The sequence below is a fragment of the Vanellus vanellus genome (assembly GCF_965231255.1).
Source record: "Vanellus vanellus genome assembly, chromosome: 1".
Classification (NCBI taxonomy): Eukaryota; Metazoa; Chordata; class Aves; order Charadriiformes; family Charadriidae; genus Vanellus; species Vanellus vanellus.
The window spans coordinates 1,534,696-1,548,772 of NC_138905.1; the positions used below are offsets into that span (position 1 = coordinate 1,534,696).

Below are 14,077 nucleotides of genomic sequence, written 5' to 3' on the forward strand. Positions count from 1 at the left end.
GAGCAGGCGTGAAAGGCTGGCACAAAACCAGGCGAAAGAAGGGGTACTCAGCTTCAACTTCATTTTTTCCTCTTATTTATCTCCTCTTTTCCACCTCACACTGAGAAAGTAGCTTTGTAGCATGAAGAAGTGATGTAACCTCAGTATCCCGACAGCACATCCTCCACACTGCAGGTCACAGGTTTTGGGAAGGAGAGGGGTGTTGGGCTCACGCTGCTGTTGGGGAATTGCAGTTGCGAACTCATCATCTTTCCACATACGAAGGTACTAAAATACAACAAAGCCTCGTCCGAACAGCAGCATTAAAAAACTGAAGAAAGAGGGAATATCACCCTTTCTTTGAGCTCGAAGATAAGCCTCTGCATGGGAACATGAATGTCACATCCTAGTCCCAACCCAACAGCTGTCCCAACTGTATGTTCTTTCATTCCTCCCAGGGAATGAGGTCCACAAGGAGCATCTCTCCTCGAGGAGCACAGATCACTGCTTTTCATTCCATACCATATTGGCAGGTAGATGCACTGACAAAGCTGCAGGAGGATGCAACTAATGCCAGAAAACCAAGAGCTACAACACAGGTTTTTAAAGACTGTGCTTTGCGGACCCTGGCTGTTCTTAAAGCCGTCCGTCCTTCCCTCTGCACCTCCAGCCTACCGGAAGGGAAAATACTCAGCAAGAAGTCTGCATCACTGTGTTTTTTTTCCACATTCCTGGAGCTGACATAGGGAACCTGAGCCCAGACGTGTTACTCCAGGTTCAGGAGCAACCCAGAGCCAACACTTCATGAAGGAGTTCCCAGGATGGAGCAGCTGGTGGCCTTGGCAGACCTGCTCTGCCCTGGAAAAGCGGTGAGAGCTGGCTGGAAGGTGCTTCTGAGCGCAGTGAGCTTCAGCTTCTCCATCTAATGACGCACGCAGCTTCAGTCTAACTGTTTAATATACATTATTAACCCGCTCACTCAGACCACAGAAACAGCTGTTCAAATCTGTTTTACAAGAATGTGTTAAGAACTGATAAAGTATTGAAGGCAGCTATGTAAACACCGGGAAGCACGGAGCACTCAAGGTCTCGTATCACCCTCAGGCTGCTGGAGCCCATGTAGCGTCAACAGAAAAGCACCCCTGTGCTCCATCCTCAGGCCCTGGACACCAAGAACCCCCTTCTTGGAAGGTGCTTGCCTGTGTCACCATGGAGCCTAGGACCTGCCTGATCGCGTCTCCTGCCTGTACCAGAGAACGGGAGTCGCAGAGTCTGGGGCAGGCACCATCTGCCAAAAGAGATGGACACTGCAAAGTGAGAAGAACTAGTGCGACAAACCTCGTGGTTTAAAGATGAGAGGGACACAAAAAAGCAGTGCATCTTCAGAGAATTTACACAGGAAGGTGGGTTAGCAGGAGACAACAAGCAGAGCTAAGGAGATGGGATGCTGACATGACATATCCTTGTAGCGGCTGCTCCCTTCCCACAGCTTTCCAAGAATTAATCTTCCTCTGAAAAAGGGACGCTTACCCAGGTAAGCTGTTATTCCTTGCACAATCCAGCAAAGGGAACCCAAGTTCCTTTGCTGTAAGACTTTGGATGTCCTTGGATAACAAAGGCAATCCCTTACTGGGCACCTTTGAAACCCATTCCCTCTACGCTTACCCCAAACCCACCTAAACAAATGCTGCAGCTGCCTCACGAGTCCCCAAACACAGTAGCCACAAGCCAGTGACCATGGCAGGACAGGAGGCCAGCAGCACTTCTTCACAGACTACTTCCAGTGCTCTCTGGGCTACTGGAGATTCGGACATGGAATCCACTGTTTCTTACTGTTGGAAAAGGCCTGCTTGAGCCCAAGCTAAAACACAACTTGAAGCACTTCAAACTTAAAGAGCAGTCTTCTACCCACGAAAGCTACCAAGGCTTTGGGCTGGGTTTTTCTGAAGGTTGAATCTGGAAAAGGTCAAACTTCCAGGGAGGTTCTGTGCTAAATGTTGTACTGAACTTAGATCTTCAGTTTATTAAGGGAAGAAAACACCAACATCTAAATAATACTGACAATCTGTCTTCCACAGAAGCCTGTTCACATCAAGAAGGGAAAGCCTTGATGCACCCATTCCTACCAGGGAAACACTGCTTTGATTCATCTATTTTGAAACTCCGGAGCAACGAGAACAAGATGTGGTTGCGCCCCGTGGCTGGTATGTGCCAGTGGGGCCACACTGGTGTTTCAAAGAACTCTACTGGAACTTCAGAGCCGACATGTGGGATGGAAGAACTGCTCCCAGAGATGTCCTCTGCTCCCAGCAAACACTCAACCTCAGTACCCTTCAGCTGCTGTTACTCACCACAGCCACCCTCTCAAAAGAATTTTTCATATTAGATCTACCAAAGAGAAAGAAGCACAGGGGAGTTAAGCACCAATTCCCATCAGATCAACTCAAGCCAATGTTGAGCCATTTTTGCATATCTGAAGCCCGCTCTCTGGTGCTGTCAGTGACCAGGCAAACCATGTCACCGAGGACTGTCAAGGAGACCTTAAGGGAGCTCTTAGCTCTGTGTCCACAGACTACTTGATCTAATTGAAGGCTCTAATGCTAAAAATCACACTTTCCAGCTGCATATTGGTAATATTAATGGACATTTACAACTTCCACAATAAATCCTTACTTGTTTGGGTCTCATACCAAGAATCACAGGAACTACAAATCTTGGGCCACATCTCTAAGCCTATGCCCATCTCTTCACTACCACTATGTCAAACAACTGTTCTATGTGCTCATAACTAAAAAATGAAGAAAAGCAGCAATAAATTATGTATTTGCACTACTGAGTTTCCCAGAGCAGAGACGCTGCTACAATCCATTGCATCAATTTTAACATGTCCAAGGCTATTTTTAAAAATGCTACAGTATGAAGAATGACAGTGTTTAGCTCTATCTTATACTTGTCACGCAAGCCTAGGAAGAGAGAGCAGAGGCAGGACTCTTGGGTATATGGAACACGAGACACGTTGCAAGCACTTAAAACTCCTTCCAGATCATCTTCACTGCCTGTACCTGACTGTCAGGATGGAAACGAGGGAGCACACTATCCCATTTAGCCTCCCTGAGGGATGTCCTCAGATATTCCTTGAAGCACCTACTGTTGGCTAGCATCAGCTTATTTGCTTTTTTTCAGGGGCGTATCCTTTTTTTATTCCTGTTTCACTAAAGCATAGAGGACACCCAAACTGACCCTTGTGTTGGCCCTCAAGATTTTATCTGACAAACCAGTTTGCCTGGAAGGTTTTTCATATTAAAAAAACCCAGGCAATGGACCTCAGGATACTGAGCAGGCCACATCTGCAGGGTAGTTCTTACGATCCTGTCACGCAGCTGTCAGAGGAGTCAAGCAAAGTGGGCTGAATAACTCAGTATTTAAATCACAGCTTTGCTTGGCCTCATTTGTAGTTCCACCCTCAAACAAAAATTGCAGCTGATGAAGAGTCATTTCGCATCAGAACAAAGTGACTTGAGGTTTAACCACTCCAGAGTGACGTGGCGGAGCTGATGGAAGGACTCCACCACCAAATCCCATGTCTTTCTGGGTTACCTGCGCTCTCCAAATAAGAGCGAGCTTTCACAATGCTCCGTTAGGAAAGCTGCTACCCCCCCTCACACCAGGAAGACAATTAGATCCTGCCGCTCATGGAGGCTCTCCTTGTTGAGCAGGCCCTGCAAACCTTTCTGGCAGGGTTCCCACAGACAAACAAGCCTTATAGTTATTCAGTAACCAAAAAAGAAAAAAAAATAAAAATCAGGTGGTTACGGTCTCCTAAAAACTTAGTTGAAGACCAAATCCGGGCCAAAGGCTGTAAATTTCCCACCGCTGGATTAAATGCTGATTGTGTTCACCGGATGAAGGGAGACAAAGTCCATGGCTTTGCCATAGGCTCGTCTCATCAGGAAATGGTGCCCTGCTTCTGTCTGCATGCAGCTGATTCTAGGGAAGGCAGAGCACAAATTCAAAGCGCAATTCTTATTTTTTATCTTATTTCTTATGTTTGCGTAATTCAATTTGCATCTCACATATCAGCTTGCTAGGACAGTCCCTCTGTCGCCAGGCTTATCCAAAGTATTTGGGTCTCCTTACTGGGAGCCTTCCCTGATCCCAAGGAGGTAGTGACTCTATTCCTCAGCCTTGTCTAACACGTCCTTCCAATCCTTCCAGGAGCAGACACACCAGCACCCTCACCGGCTCTGCCAGAGCTCACCTACCCTCACACCAGTCACTGTTAATGTTTAGCCTGGGCTCCCCCAGCCGAGTTACACGCCTGTGACCACATCCTGCTCACACTGATCACAGGATAAATCATTCTTTTCCTCTTTGAGGCACCTTTGACACGTCAAAGCTCATAACCCCGTTCGGTCCTCTAGATTAAACTCCTCCAATTCTTTCCCTTTCTCCTCTTAAGATACATCTTCAAGATCATCTGCCCTTGTTACACCCTGCCAGACTTTACTAATTGGTCCACAGCTTTCTTAAACGGCAGTCCCTGAACTGGGCACAGCGCTAGGAAGCCTGGGCTGCACTAGGAAGTAGCAAGGAAGGATTACTTGGCATTTACAAAAAATTCCTGCTCTGTCACAGTAGAAAAATGCTTTCTGCAACAGCATCACCGCCAGTTCCTTGATTGCTGCTCTCAGATAACTTTCCACAGAACTCCTAACAAGCCACTTTCTATTCATAATTGGGCAACTGGATGCCCTCGTTTCAGTTTAGTACTTTTCCTCGTCCCTTCCTCGGTCACACACCTTTTCTTCCAAATCGTTTCTCTGATGTCTCAAAATCGTGTTGAATCCTAACCCAATTTGCTTACAGCCTTCCCTGCTTAGGGTCTGCTAGTGACTTAGAAACCCTGCCCCACACACTGCATACACCAGCTTTAATCTTCAAACAGCAGGAATTCCTCCACCCCTTCCTTCAGACTACCCCCATTTAAAATGGACAGGGACCCTGTGATGGGAAGGAATGGGCACTGACACACAAACGTACAGCAAAGACCTCATTCCCGCTGGGTGGAATCACAGCCATGCCACTCATTCTGCAATATGTTATTTATACCCTTACCTTTAATTTTCTGTTTGTACTCTTCTGGTCGGTGGAGGTACATGGCTGCAGCGTCACCATTTAGAGGATCTATAGGGTTAGGATAGGCCAGCAGCTGAGGCAGGAACGATTCAAATATATTGGTGAGATCTGCAAGTGAAAGACAGTTGTTCATGTCCACAGACCCAGAGTCAGCCCGATTAATCATCCTGCAAGCACGGGCATTGAAACAGCAGCACAAAGCTTCAAGGACAAACGCACTGAAGATCCGGGTGCAAGTTAAAATATAGTAAACGGCATCAGGGAAAGCGCACACAGGGCCCATAAGAGCTTCTGCTGCTGCTGGAGGTGCGCTGCAGCTCTTCAGCTGACTGCACAAACTACTCGACATCCCAGCAACGTAGACACAGATATCTGTGGGTTAAGCAAAGAAGTGGAAGGACACAATTGTCTGGTTTCCCATTGAGGCTCATCCCTTGCTTAGGGAAAAAAAAAAAAAAAGGAAAAAAGAAAAGCAAAGCACTGTGCTTCACCCCTCACTGAATTCTTCTTCTACTTCTGCCTCCTTCTATCACCGTCTTTAAATGTCTTATGCTCCATGACTAAATTGATGTATCTCGAGCACAAAGCATCTTTCAAATGATTGTGTTAATAGAAAGAGCAACCAACAAGTCCCTCCTCCAACTCAAAACAATTCGCAGAATGTGAAGAGCTCACATTAACACCTTGGTGCCAGTTGGCATCTGTCACTAAATAATCCACAACAGGAAACATACTTCTGGTGCCGATGAGTAATTGTGGATACACGAAACCCTCTTCCCACATCCCTAAGACGACAAGTACCACACTTCAGCGGTGGGGGCGTTCAGAAACAAGCCCTGCGTCACCACTCCTCCTCGGGACTTCGGCAGGACCACGTGCACCCACACAGAGCAGAGGTTAAACCCCAAGCGCAGGGCTGTGGCGCCAGGTTTTGCTATAGCCACTGGAGAGCTGCTGATACAGGCAGCCCAGCATTCGTCATGTGGGGTTTTCTGTTGGGTTTTTGTTTGTGAATATTCTACACATCTTTTATGAGGATCTCCCTTTCCTCCCTAATTAAAGGGAGCGTCCCTTTCCTGGTGGCAGAGGAATCCTGCCTGTGGATGAGCATCACCAGTCCCCTCTACCATGGATCAAAGTAGAGCTGTCAGAAGGGAAGCCCAGTGCTCCCTCGGATCCACCACACGAGCAGTTAACCACCTCAACCTGCCTCTTACAAGGAACAAGGCTGTGTGACTATTCCTGAGCCCAGCCATTGCTGAGCCTCACGGAGCTGCTAAATTCAGCCAGATCTGATGGTGGCCAAGGACCTCAGAGCTGCTAAATTTCTAAAGATTCGTCAAAAATGGTTGGGCTGGTATGGGGAGAGATCTCCAAGTGTTCTCCCTGTTCACATGGTTACTCCAGCTCTGGGCTGTAGCCACAGAAAACCAAGCTCCAATTCCATCACCAGCAAAGATACAGCCTCGGAAGAGCTGCACAGTAGATCCAAGCAGATCTTTACCACTGCCCCGCATTACCACCTCTGCAGATCTACCAACGGGTGCGCTTTCAGAATGTGCTTTCAGAGCTTGCTCAAGAGGATTAAAGGAGACTTGAGGTTTTGTCAGTTCTTCCCTCCTGCATCAACATGTCCGAGATGTACAGACACTGTGCTATAACTTCTTCAGTCACCCATCAGAAGCACAGGATTCATTATAGCTGACACTGCATCGCCCAATTGCAAAACGCAATGGCATCAATTGCTACAGATAGCCATCAGCTGGTCCCTGCTATACAGGGCCACCACTAAGAAATTTGGTGGTTTTACTCTGAAATCTCTTTCTGCTACTTAGAAGCTGTTGCTCCTTCCAATATTGGCTGAGGACAGGGACGAAGCACTTTAGAGCGCACGTGATGCCTTGGCCAAGTTTTCCATGTCTGGCACGCTGAACAGCCAGGTGCCACCAGCTGCTTCTAGGATAAAGCACAACAGCAACTGGAAGGATCCTAATCCAAAAAGGGACCACAAAAACCAGCGAGAATGCTCTATAAGAATATTTTCTGCCATGGTAGTGGCTTGCCCTTGGTAAACCAGTTAAACCTCCTAGGGATTTGGTTCAGACACTGGCAGCAAGAAGATGACTTTAGTTTGTGAAACCACCTGCTCTTGGGTGAAATCTCTCCATGGAGCAGGCTTAGATCAAGTATTTCTTTGTGGCCATTAGACAACTAAACTCTAATGTAGGCTGAGAAAGCAGAGCCCTGGGAGGTCAACCACGGCTCAAAGGACACGCTGCAAGGATTTTTATTTTTTAAGAGAACTCAGTAATTTCCGCTTTCTTTCAAATCCCCAAAAGTGGCATTGGCTTAGCAGGAACTAGTTGAATGTGTGCAGGAAACCTAAGCATAGCGCTAAGGACTTGATACTTCATTACGGAAGGAGAGGGAATTTAACCACGAGGTCCTCATGAATTTATTGGTAGCTATTCTGAGTCTCTTCCACCTTAGTTGCTCCTTGAATTATCTGACCCATATCCTCTGCCAGTGCAGCAGCACTCCGGTTTAAAGGGGTGACGCTCCAAACAACACAGCTGTGCTGAGAGGCACCAGGAAATATTATTTCCCCCTTTTCATTTCACGTTCAGAAATGTGCCACCTCCTTATTTCACACAAGGAAGCAAAGCCCTGGAAGTGAAGGGGTGATGTTGGCGCTCCAGTGTTTGGTGACTTCTGAGTGAAGGGGCAGAGCAAATGCAGTCACCCCAGTGTCCACCCTGCAGCTTCAAGGCATCCTGCAGCAAGGCAAGGGAAGTCTGCAACAAGATGTCAAGCAATGTCTAACGCCAAGTTTCACCAGTGGAAGGTGCTCTGTACAGAATAAACACCTGAGACCTTCAAGTTACCTAACACTCGTCACTGATATCGCAAGGAAAAATGCATAAGACTTTGCAGGCTTGCTGGTATTAATACATCACAAGCATCGTAAATACCAAGCTAGTTTTTCTACCTTTACAAGCAACGATGACGACAAAAATATAGCAGCATTCATTAGGAAACCTCTCACAGAAACCCTTCCTATGAAATTGGAAATAGTGCAGAAACCCAGAGCACAAAAAAACAACCCCACAGTTACACCGGAGCGATTTTCTTTTGTCCATTCATCCCCACGATCTGCAGGTGGCATGTAAAGATTGGAACACAGCAGCCCACACTGCACTGTCCCGGATCCTGCTGCCGACTGAACCATGCAGGTTCATCCCCAGCAGAGGGCTTGGTTTGCTAATACGGCTTTAATTCCTCCGCCTCGCATCAGATTCTCCCAGGACAGAAGAGCATCCTCTTCCTCCATTAGCAACACCACCTGGGTCACGGCTGTGCTGATCTCTCACAACAAAACCATGTGAAGTGTATGCCATGCAACTACTACATGAAGACTTCAGGCATTCTGATGAGGAGTAAAGTTCAACAAGTTGCTATAGCAATTTCCCACCCAGGATTCACTAAGTCTGGTATTTCCTTACAAATTGTGCTTGTGAGGAAGGTGAAGTAGCTCGTCTCTCTAGCAACTGCTTCAAAGCTTCAACTTACATAGGTAAAATCAGTTTTTCCGTGGAAGAACGTGAAGGATTTGATGCGCACGTTCCCTGAATACTCTTCCACAAAGCATAATTGGAACATCTGAAGAAGTTCACATTTTAAAAATGCAGCCAACCCAGAGTAGATACTCGGCTGTATTGCTTTTAACAATTTCAGCTTTCCCTAAATGCTATTTTAGCAGATCTTCAGCTACCGGCTGATCGTTTCATATCTCTAAAAAGGAGAGTTATGGCCAGAAACAACCTAATGGGAAACACAAAACATTCTGCAGCAGGCAGCGCAGTCATTAGATGCAATACCACCTCCTAGCCTGCAATGAAACGATGCTGCCATGACAAACGGGAACGGTTTCTGGTGCCATATTCTGTAGAAGTGGGATCATAGCCTTGTGTACAAAGAATACCAGCTTGAATGCACATACAAAAGATGGATGGGGTAGCTGGAACTAGGTTTCACTTTAGGTATAGTCACTCCTCTCTTTCAGTGCTGAATCATGGTGCGGTGCTGTTGTGCAGTTGCTTGGCATTGTCTGGCAACAGACTGAGTGATCCTTTGTGAGGTTTATGGAATCTTTTTGCCTCTCCAGCAGAGAGACAGCTTACGAAAGTATTTTCACATGAAAATCTTATTTTGGCCTAAGATCATTTGTCTACAGCAAGCTGTGTTATGTTAACACACCAAATACAGATGTTCACGTGATCAGCTTTCGGGGCGATGCCAAACTCACCGTAGAGAGCTGTCCAAGTTTGATTGATTACATCTAGACATACAGTTCCTGACCTGAAACATATGGAAAGGATGGAATTAAACACAGTCACACTCAAGAATACTCTGGAGATTTAATATAATCTACCCCCTCCCTTCCCCTGCCCTGCCTCTGCCCCACGGTTTCAGATAAGCTATGATTTACCCCTCTCTTGCGGTTAATAGAGAAGCAGCCTTTAACTGCATGAATCTTCACACTCTGCACCAAAGAAAGCAAATTGGAGTCTTTACTGAATTACTTGGTTCATATGGGGCTCTGCTGGAGAGATGGAAGCATAGGTGGCTCCCCTTAACAACCTTAACTGAAATAAAACATGGCAAAACATCTTATGTTTTGAAGAATTTTAGTATAGGCATGAACTCCAGCTAAAGAGGGAGCTATGGCTTCGCCAATGCTGCTCCTTGTTTCTAGAAAGCTGGCACAATGCCAACGAGGAGGGGGACTGGCAACCTTGAATTTTCTGTAAATGAAGCATATTGCAATACAAAGACAACATCTGCAAGAGAGTCTGCAGCGTGCGGCTCTCCAGTCTTGCCCACAGCCCGAACTACTCCTGAAAGTTAACTTGTGACAACATCTACTTCTATCGAATCCCTCGCTCTGGACTCTTAGATTTGATGAAAGCATTATTCAACTCATCAGCATATCGTCGTGAAGCCAAAATATAGTTACAATTAGACAAACTCCTTAAAAAAAAAAAAACACACTGGGGATTTACTTACGCTTCGTCAATGTTGGGATGGAAAATTTTATTCATGAATCCTGCAAAGAGACACACTGGTAAATAGCAGAAAACAGCCAAAGATTTTTTTTTTTGTTTTTACAAGAGAAGTCTGGAATTTACTGAACAAGGACTCATCTCACTAGTTTCAAAGAAAACCCAATCTTAGCTATATATAGCTATGTAACCTTTAAAATACGCAGGCAGCATTCTGACCCTAGGGTCCTCAGCCATTCCCTCGAAATTCAGCAAAACCCTCTGCTTACAGTGCAACCGTACCACAAAGGTTTTGCGGTTCAGTATTATCTTGAAAGGAACTGCCCATCAGCCCAATCAAGCACCCACATCTGATGAAGTGTTTCTAAAAGCTGCAAGGATCTTTTTGAATAAACTCTAAACACAAAACTTAAGGTCAACGTTTACATTAAGATTATTTTTTTTTAAACGTCTCCCAAAGATTTTCTATGAACTTGAAGTCGCAACATTGATCTACATTTGTAAGCCATTCAGGAGCAGAGACTCGTGCAGGGAGCTAATACTTCCAAGTTTTGCATCAATACAGCAATTAGTTCATCAGTTGGTACCTCTGGTCTCCTAGAAAAGAAAACGTCTCAGATGCAAGGCCTACAATAAGAAAGCTCATCTTGCCTTTGTCCGCATTTCAGACTTCTAGATTTGATAGTGCTTTCTTTGTTCCGACTTGCAAATTAAGTTGTTAAAAAAAAAATAATCCTGTGGTTTCAAGACTTATGACATCATGGCATGTCTCACACTTTAAAGACTCTGACAGCAGCAGCCAGAGGTAAGTCATGTTTTCCAGCTGCCTAATTTATTCTCGAGTTCAGGACAGATGTCACCTCAAAAACACTTCCCTCTTCTCCCACAAATAGAATTTATAAAACAAAGATATTAAAGGAATTATAACACATCATACTTCGCACCATGGCCTGTGTAGAAGTAAAGCACATCCACCCCAAAAGCAAAGCTAAGTGTTTCAGACGATGGCTGCAAGCGGATGCAGATTTCAGGTTCTAAACTCTTCCTCTTCATTTCAATAGGAGGACCCCAAATACACAGGTGTGGGACACGTCCCCAGCACAGAACAGTGCAAGGATACAGAACTGAGTTTTCCAATTATTTCACTGCCAAATGGATCTAGTATTCCTATACACTTCTGCTGGTTTGGCTCTGCCCAGCAGGGCCACTGCAACCCTCGTTCAGTACCAGGTTAAGCTACTTCCAGATCTCAGCATTGCTTTTTTTCAGAATGTGAAATAAAACCTTCTTTCCTCTGTTGCACCGCCCTCCTGCAGCCTGTAAAGCCCTACAAACACCGCCCATGTGGGAATCACACCTTTCTGCAATAAGCAGAAATCTACTTTAGCTAATAGCAACTATTCCTTCTGACAAAGGTCTATGTTTATAAAAATGAGTAAGAAATTTAGGTCTGGGATATTGACTCCATCCATTTAAAAAGCTCCTTCCAGGACTCAAAGCACACAGAAGTTTTCTCTCCAGAGCAGCCCGAGTAGTGTAGAAACACATCAATGTTTACCATTCAGCAAATCCCCTACCTTCACCACCTTTACCCAGCCACTCCAGGCGAGACACTGCAATAATTGATGTACCATCCCCACCCGAACAAGGAGTGATCGCGATCTGAGTGACAGCGTGGTTCCCATCTGGGGTAAGAGCTGACATATGGATTTAACTCCCTTTTCTTCCATGTATGATGACACAAATATAATTTCATGTTTACTTGTGCTGCTTGGATTTTGCATAAATACAACACAAGGCTGAAATGATGCCCAAAGCAGAACAATCTCCAAAAGAAGAACCGAGAACTGCATAAACAACTCCACGCTAACAAGTGTCTTTCAGGAATACTTTGCCATGCTTTAGCTTGAAAAACTGAAGCAGACTTAAAAAGGGAAGCCGTAGCTCCATCAAATATTTACGTTATGGCAGCGCTCTCAGGTTTAAATCAGGTCACGGATCCATTATGCTGGCACTGGAGAGCTGCAGTGAGCAGCAATCCTGATTCTAAATCCCATCTCTCTCTTGGGGGGGGGGGGGGGGGGGGGCAGGAAGTTAAAATTCTGATAAAGCAGAATAGAAGAGAGGATGGGGGAAGACACCAGGTAACAAGAATAGGACGGTAATGTGTAAACCTGCTGAATTAAACACTCTTTGTTCTGGTATCTGGGACGCAGAGTCTCTCTAACCCAGCTAGACGCAGACATCCCTCTGCCTTCTCTCATTTTGGATTTCTGATCATCTCATCTATTTCCTAGGACTTTCTACCACAGCCACCTGCAGCTGGTGGGACAAGGCTGCGCTGCAAAACCACCTGTAAGGTTTTGGTCAACTCTTCATTCACATTCAGCATTGAAGCTGCGCGCGATACCCAGGGAGATGAGATTAGGTTGTCTGCTCATGCAGCTCCTGTGCTAGAGATATGAAATTCTTCTCTGTCATCTTTGCGTTCACCCAGGCAAGGAACAATCCCTTCTTTCACATTGTCCTCGGTCTCCGGCTTTGCAAATGAAACAGTTGTTCTTCAAGAAAGAACACAAACATCCTTCTCCCTGCACTCCTTGTTTCCCAGGTTGTTGCGACATCTTCTTGCAGCTCTTCAAGGTCCCTCCAGTCTCATTCTCCCACAGCCACAAACTGCCCAGGCCTAGAGCAACTCTGGTCAACGTTTTTCCTTTTTTTGACCCAGAAATAAGCTCAAACCTATTATTTGAAATTAAACCTCCTTTATTTTAAATGTCAAGTCACCTGCAGTGATAAAGCACTAATATTCCTCCAATAATACTGACTTGCTCTGTATTTATTTTTACATACAGAAGACAAAGCAAGCATAAGCATCCATGCAAAACTGAAATTCCAATTTAAAGAGGAAGCCAGGAGTCAAAAAAAAAAACAAACCAACCCCTCCCAAATCAGCATAAACACCGGGGCAGGTCTACTGCCGTAGTCTTGAACACTCCACACCCCAATTAATACACTGCGCAGAACTCCAGGTGAACACTCCATGAAGAGTACCAAGGTACAGGCTCTTGATTTTGGGTTCTCACCATGGTCTGCAGCATGAAGCCAAGGTCACAGCCTGATCAGTCGTGATTCTGTGTGCTGGACTGGCTGTAAACACTTAATTTAACATTTTAAAACACATTCACACTGAACCCTGGAAAAGCCAACGCTTCGGAGGAATTCAAGCAGCAAAGTGACTGCAGTCCCCACTTTCCATACAGAGACAAGACCCCGGCTTGCCTTTGAAAGTAAAGGAGGACTGTGTAAAATCTGTACGGACAAAAATGCCTTTGGGTGAGAACAAAAAAAAACCTGTACATCCATAAAGGAGATACACAACAGAAAGGGACACATCTGTTCTGATACTGGAAGACACTGAGACCAATATGCAGATGCTGACCTTCAAAAACACTGGTAGTTCAGCAATAGCCCTGGAGTAATCACTCCTCGGATTGACAAAATCTTTGAAGAGAAGCACATTTTTAAATTAAAAACCAGCTAAGTGAAAGGCTGTCAATCTTCCTTGATGCTGCAAACGCAGGAACACTCATAAAGCTCCAGCAGCTGGACGTATTCCAGTACAAAATGAAGTTCTCTCACCGTGCTCACGCACCAACCGTGGATGGGTCTGAACATTCAGGGCACTGACTCGCAGTTGGGTCAAAGCGGTCACTCCATGGATCAGGCCCTGTGGGTGGGCGATAGCTGAACACGATCTCCAGGTGAGCAAAACCACAGCAGAGAACCAGGGAGGAGTTTCAGACTTACGTTGATGTCAACACCTCTCTTGAACAACTGCAGACTAAAGCTCCCAGTATGGCTAGAAGGCACTGCCAGAACCATCGTGCTGTCGTGAG

At 45.6% G+C, this 14,077-nt stretch overlaps 1 protein-coding gene across 1 annotated transcript in view; it reads right to left on the bottom strand.

Moving 5' to 3' along the window:
* Nucleotides 1–14,077, bottom strand: part of UBE2H (ubiquitin conjugating enzyme E2 H) — a 54,541-nt gene that overhangs the window by 3,630 nt on the left and 36,834 nt on the right. Inside the window, exons 4-6 of the mRNA XM_082488409.1 lie at nt 10,183–10,222; nt 9,422–9,474; nt 5,095–5,223 (exon numbers count right to left, since the gene is read on the bottom strand). Coding sequence (XP_082344535.1) covers nt 5,095–5,223; nt 9,422–9,474; nt 10,183–10,222 — 222 coding nt within the window. The remainder of the gene's footprint in view (nt 1–5,094; nt 5,224–9,421; nt 9,475–10,182; nt 10,223–14,077) is intronic.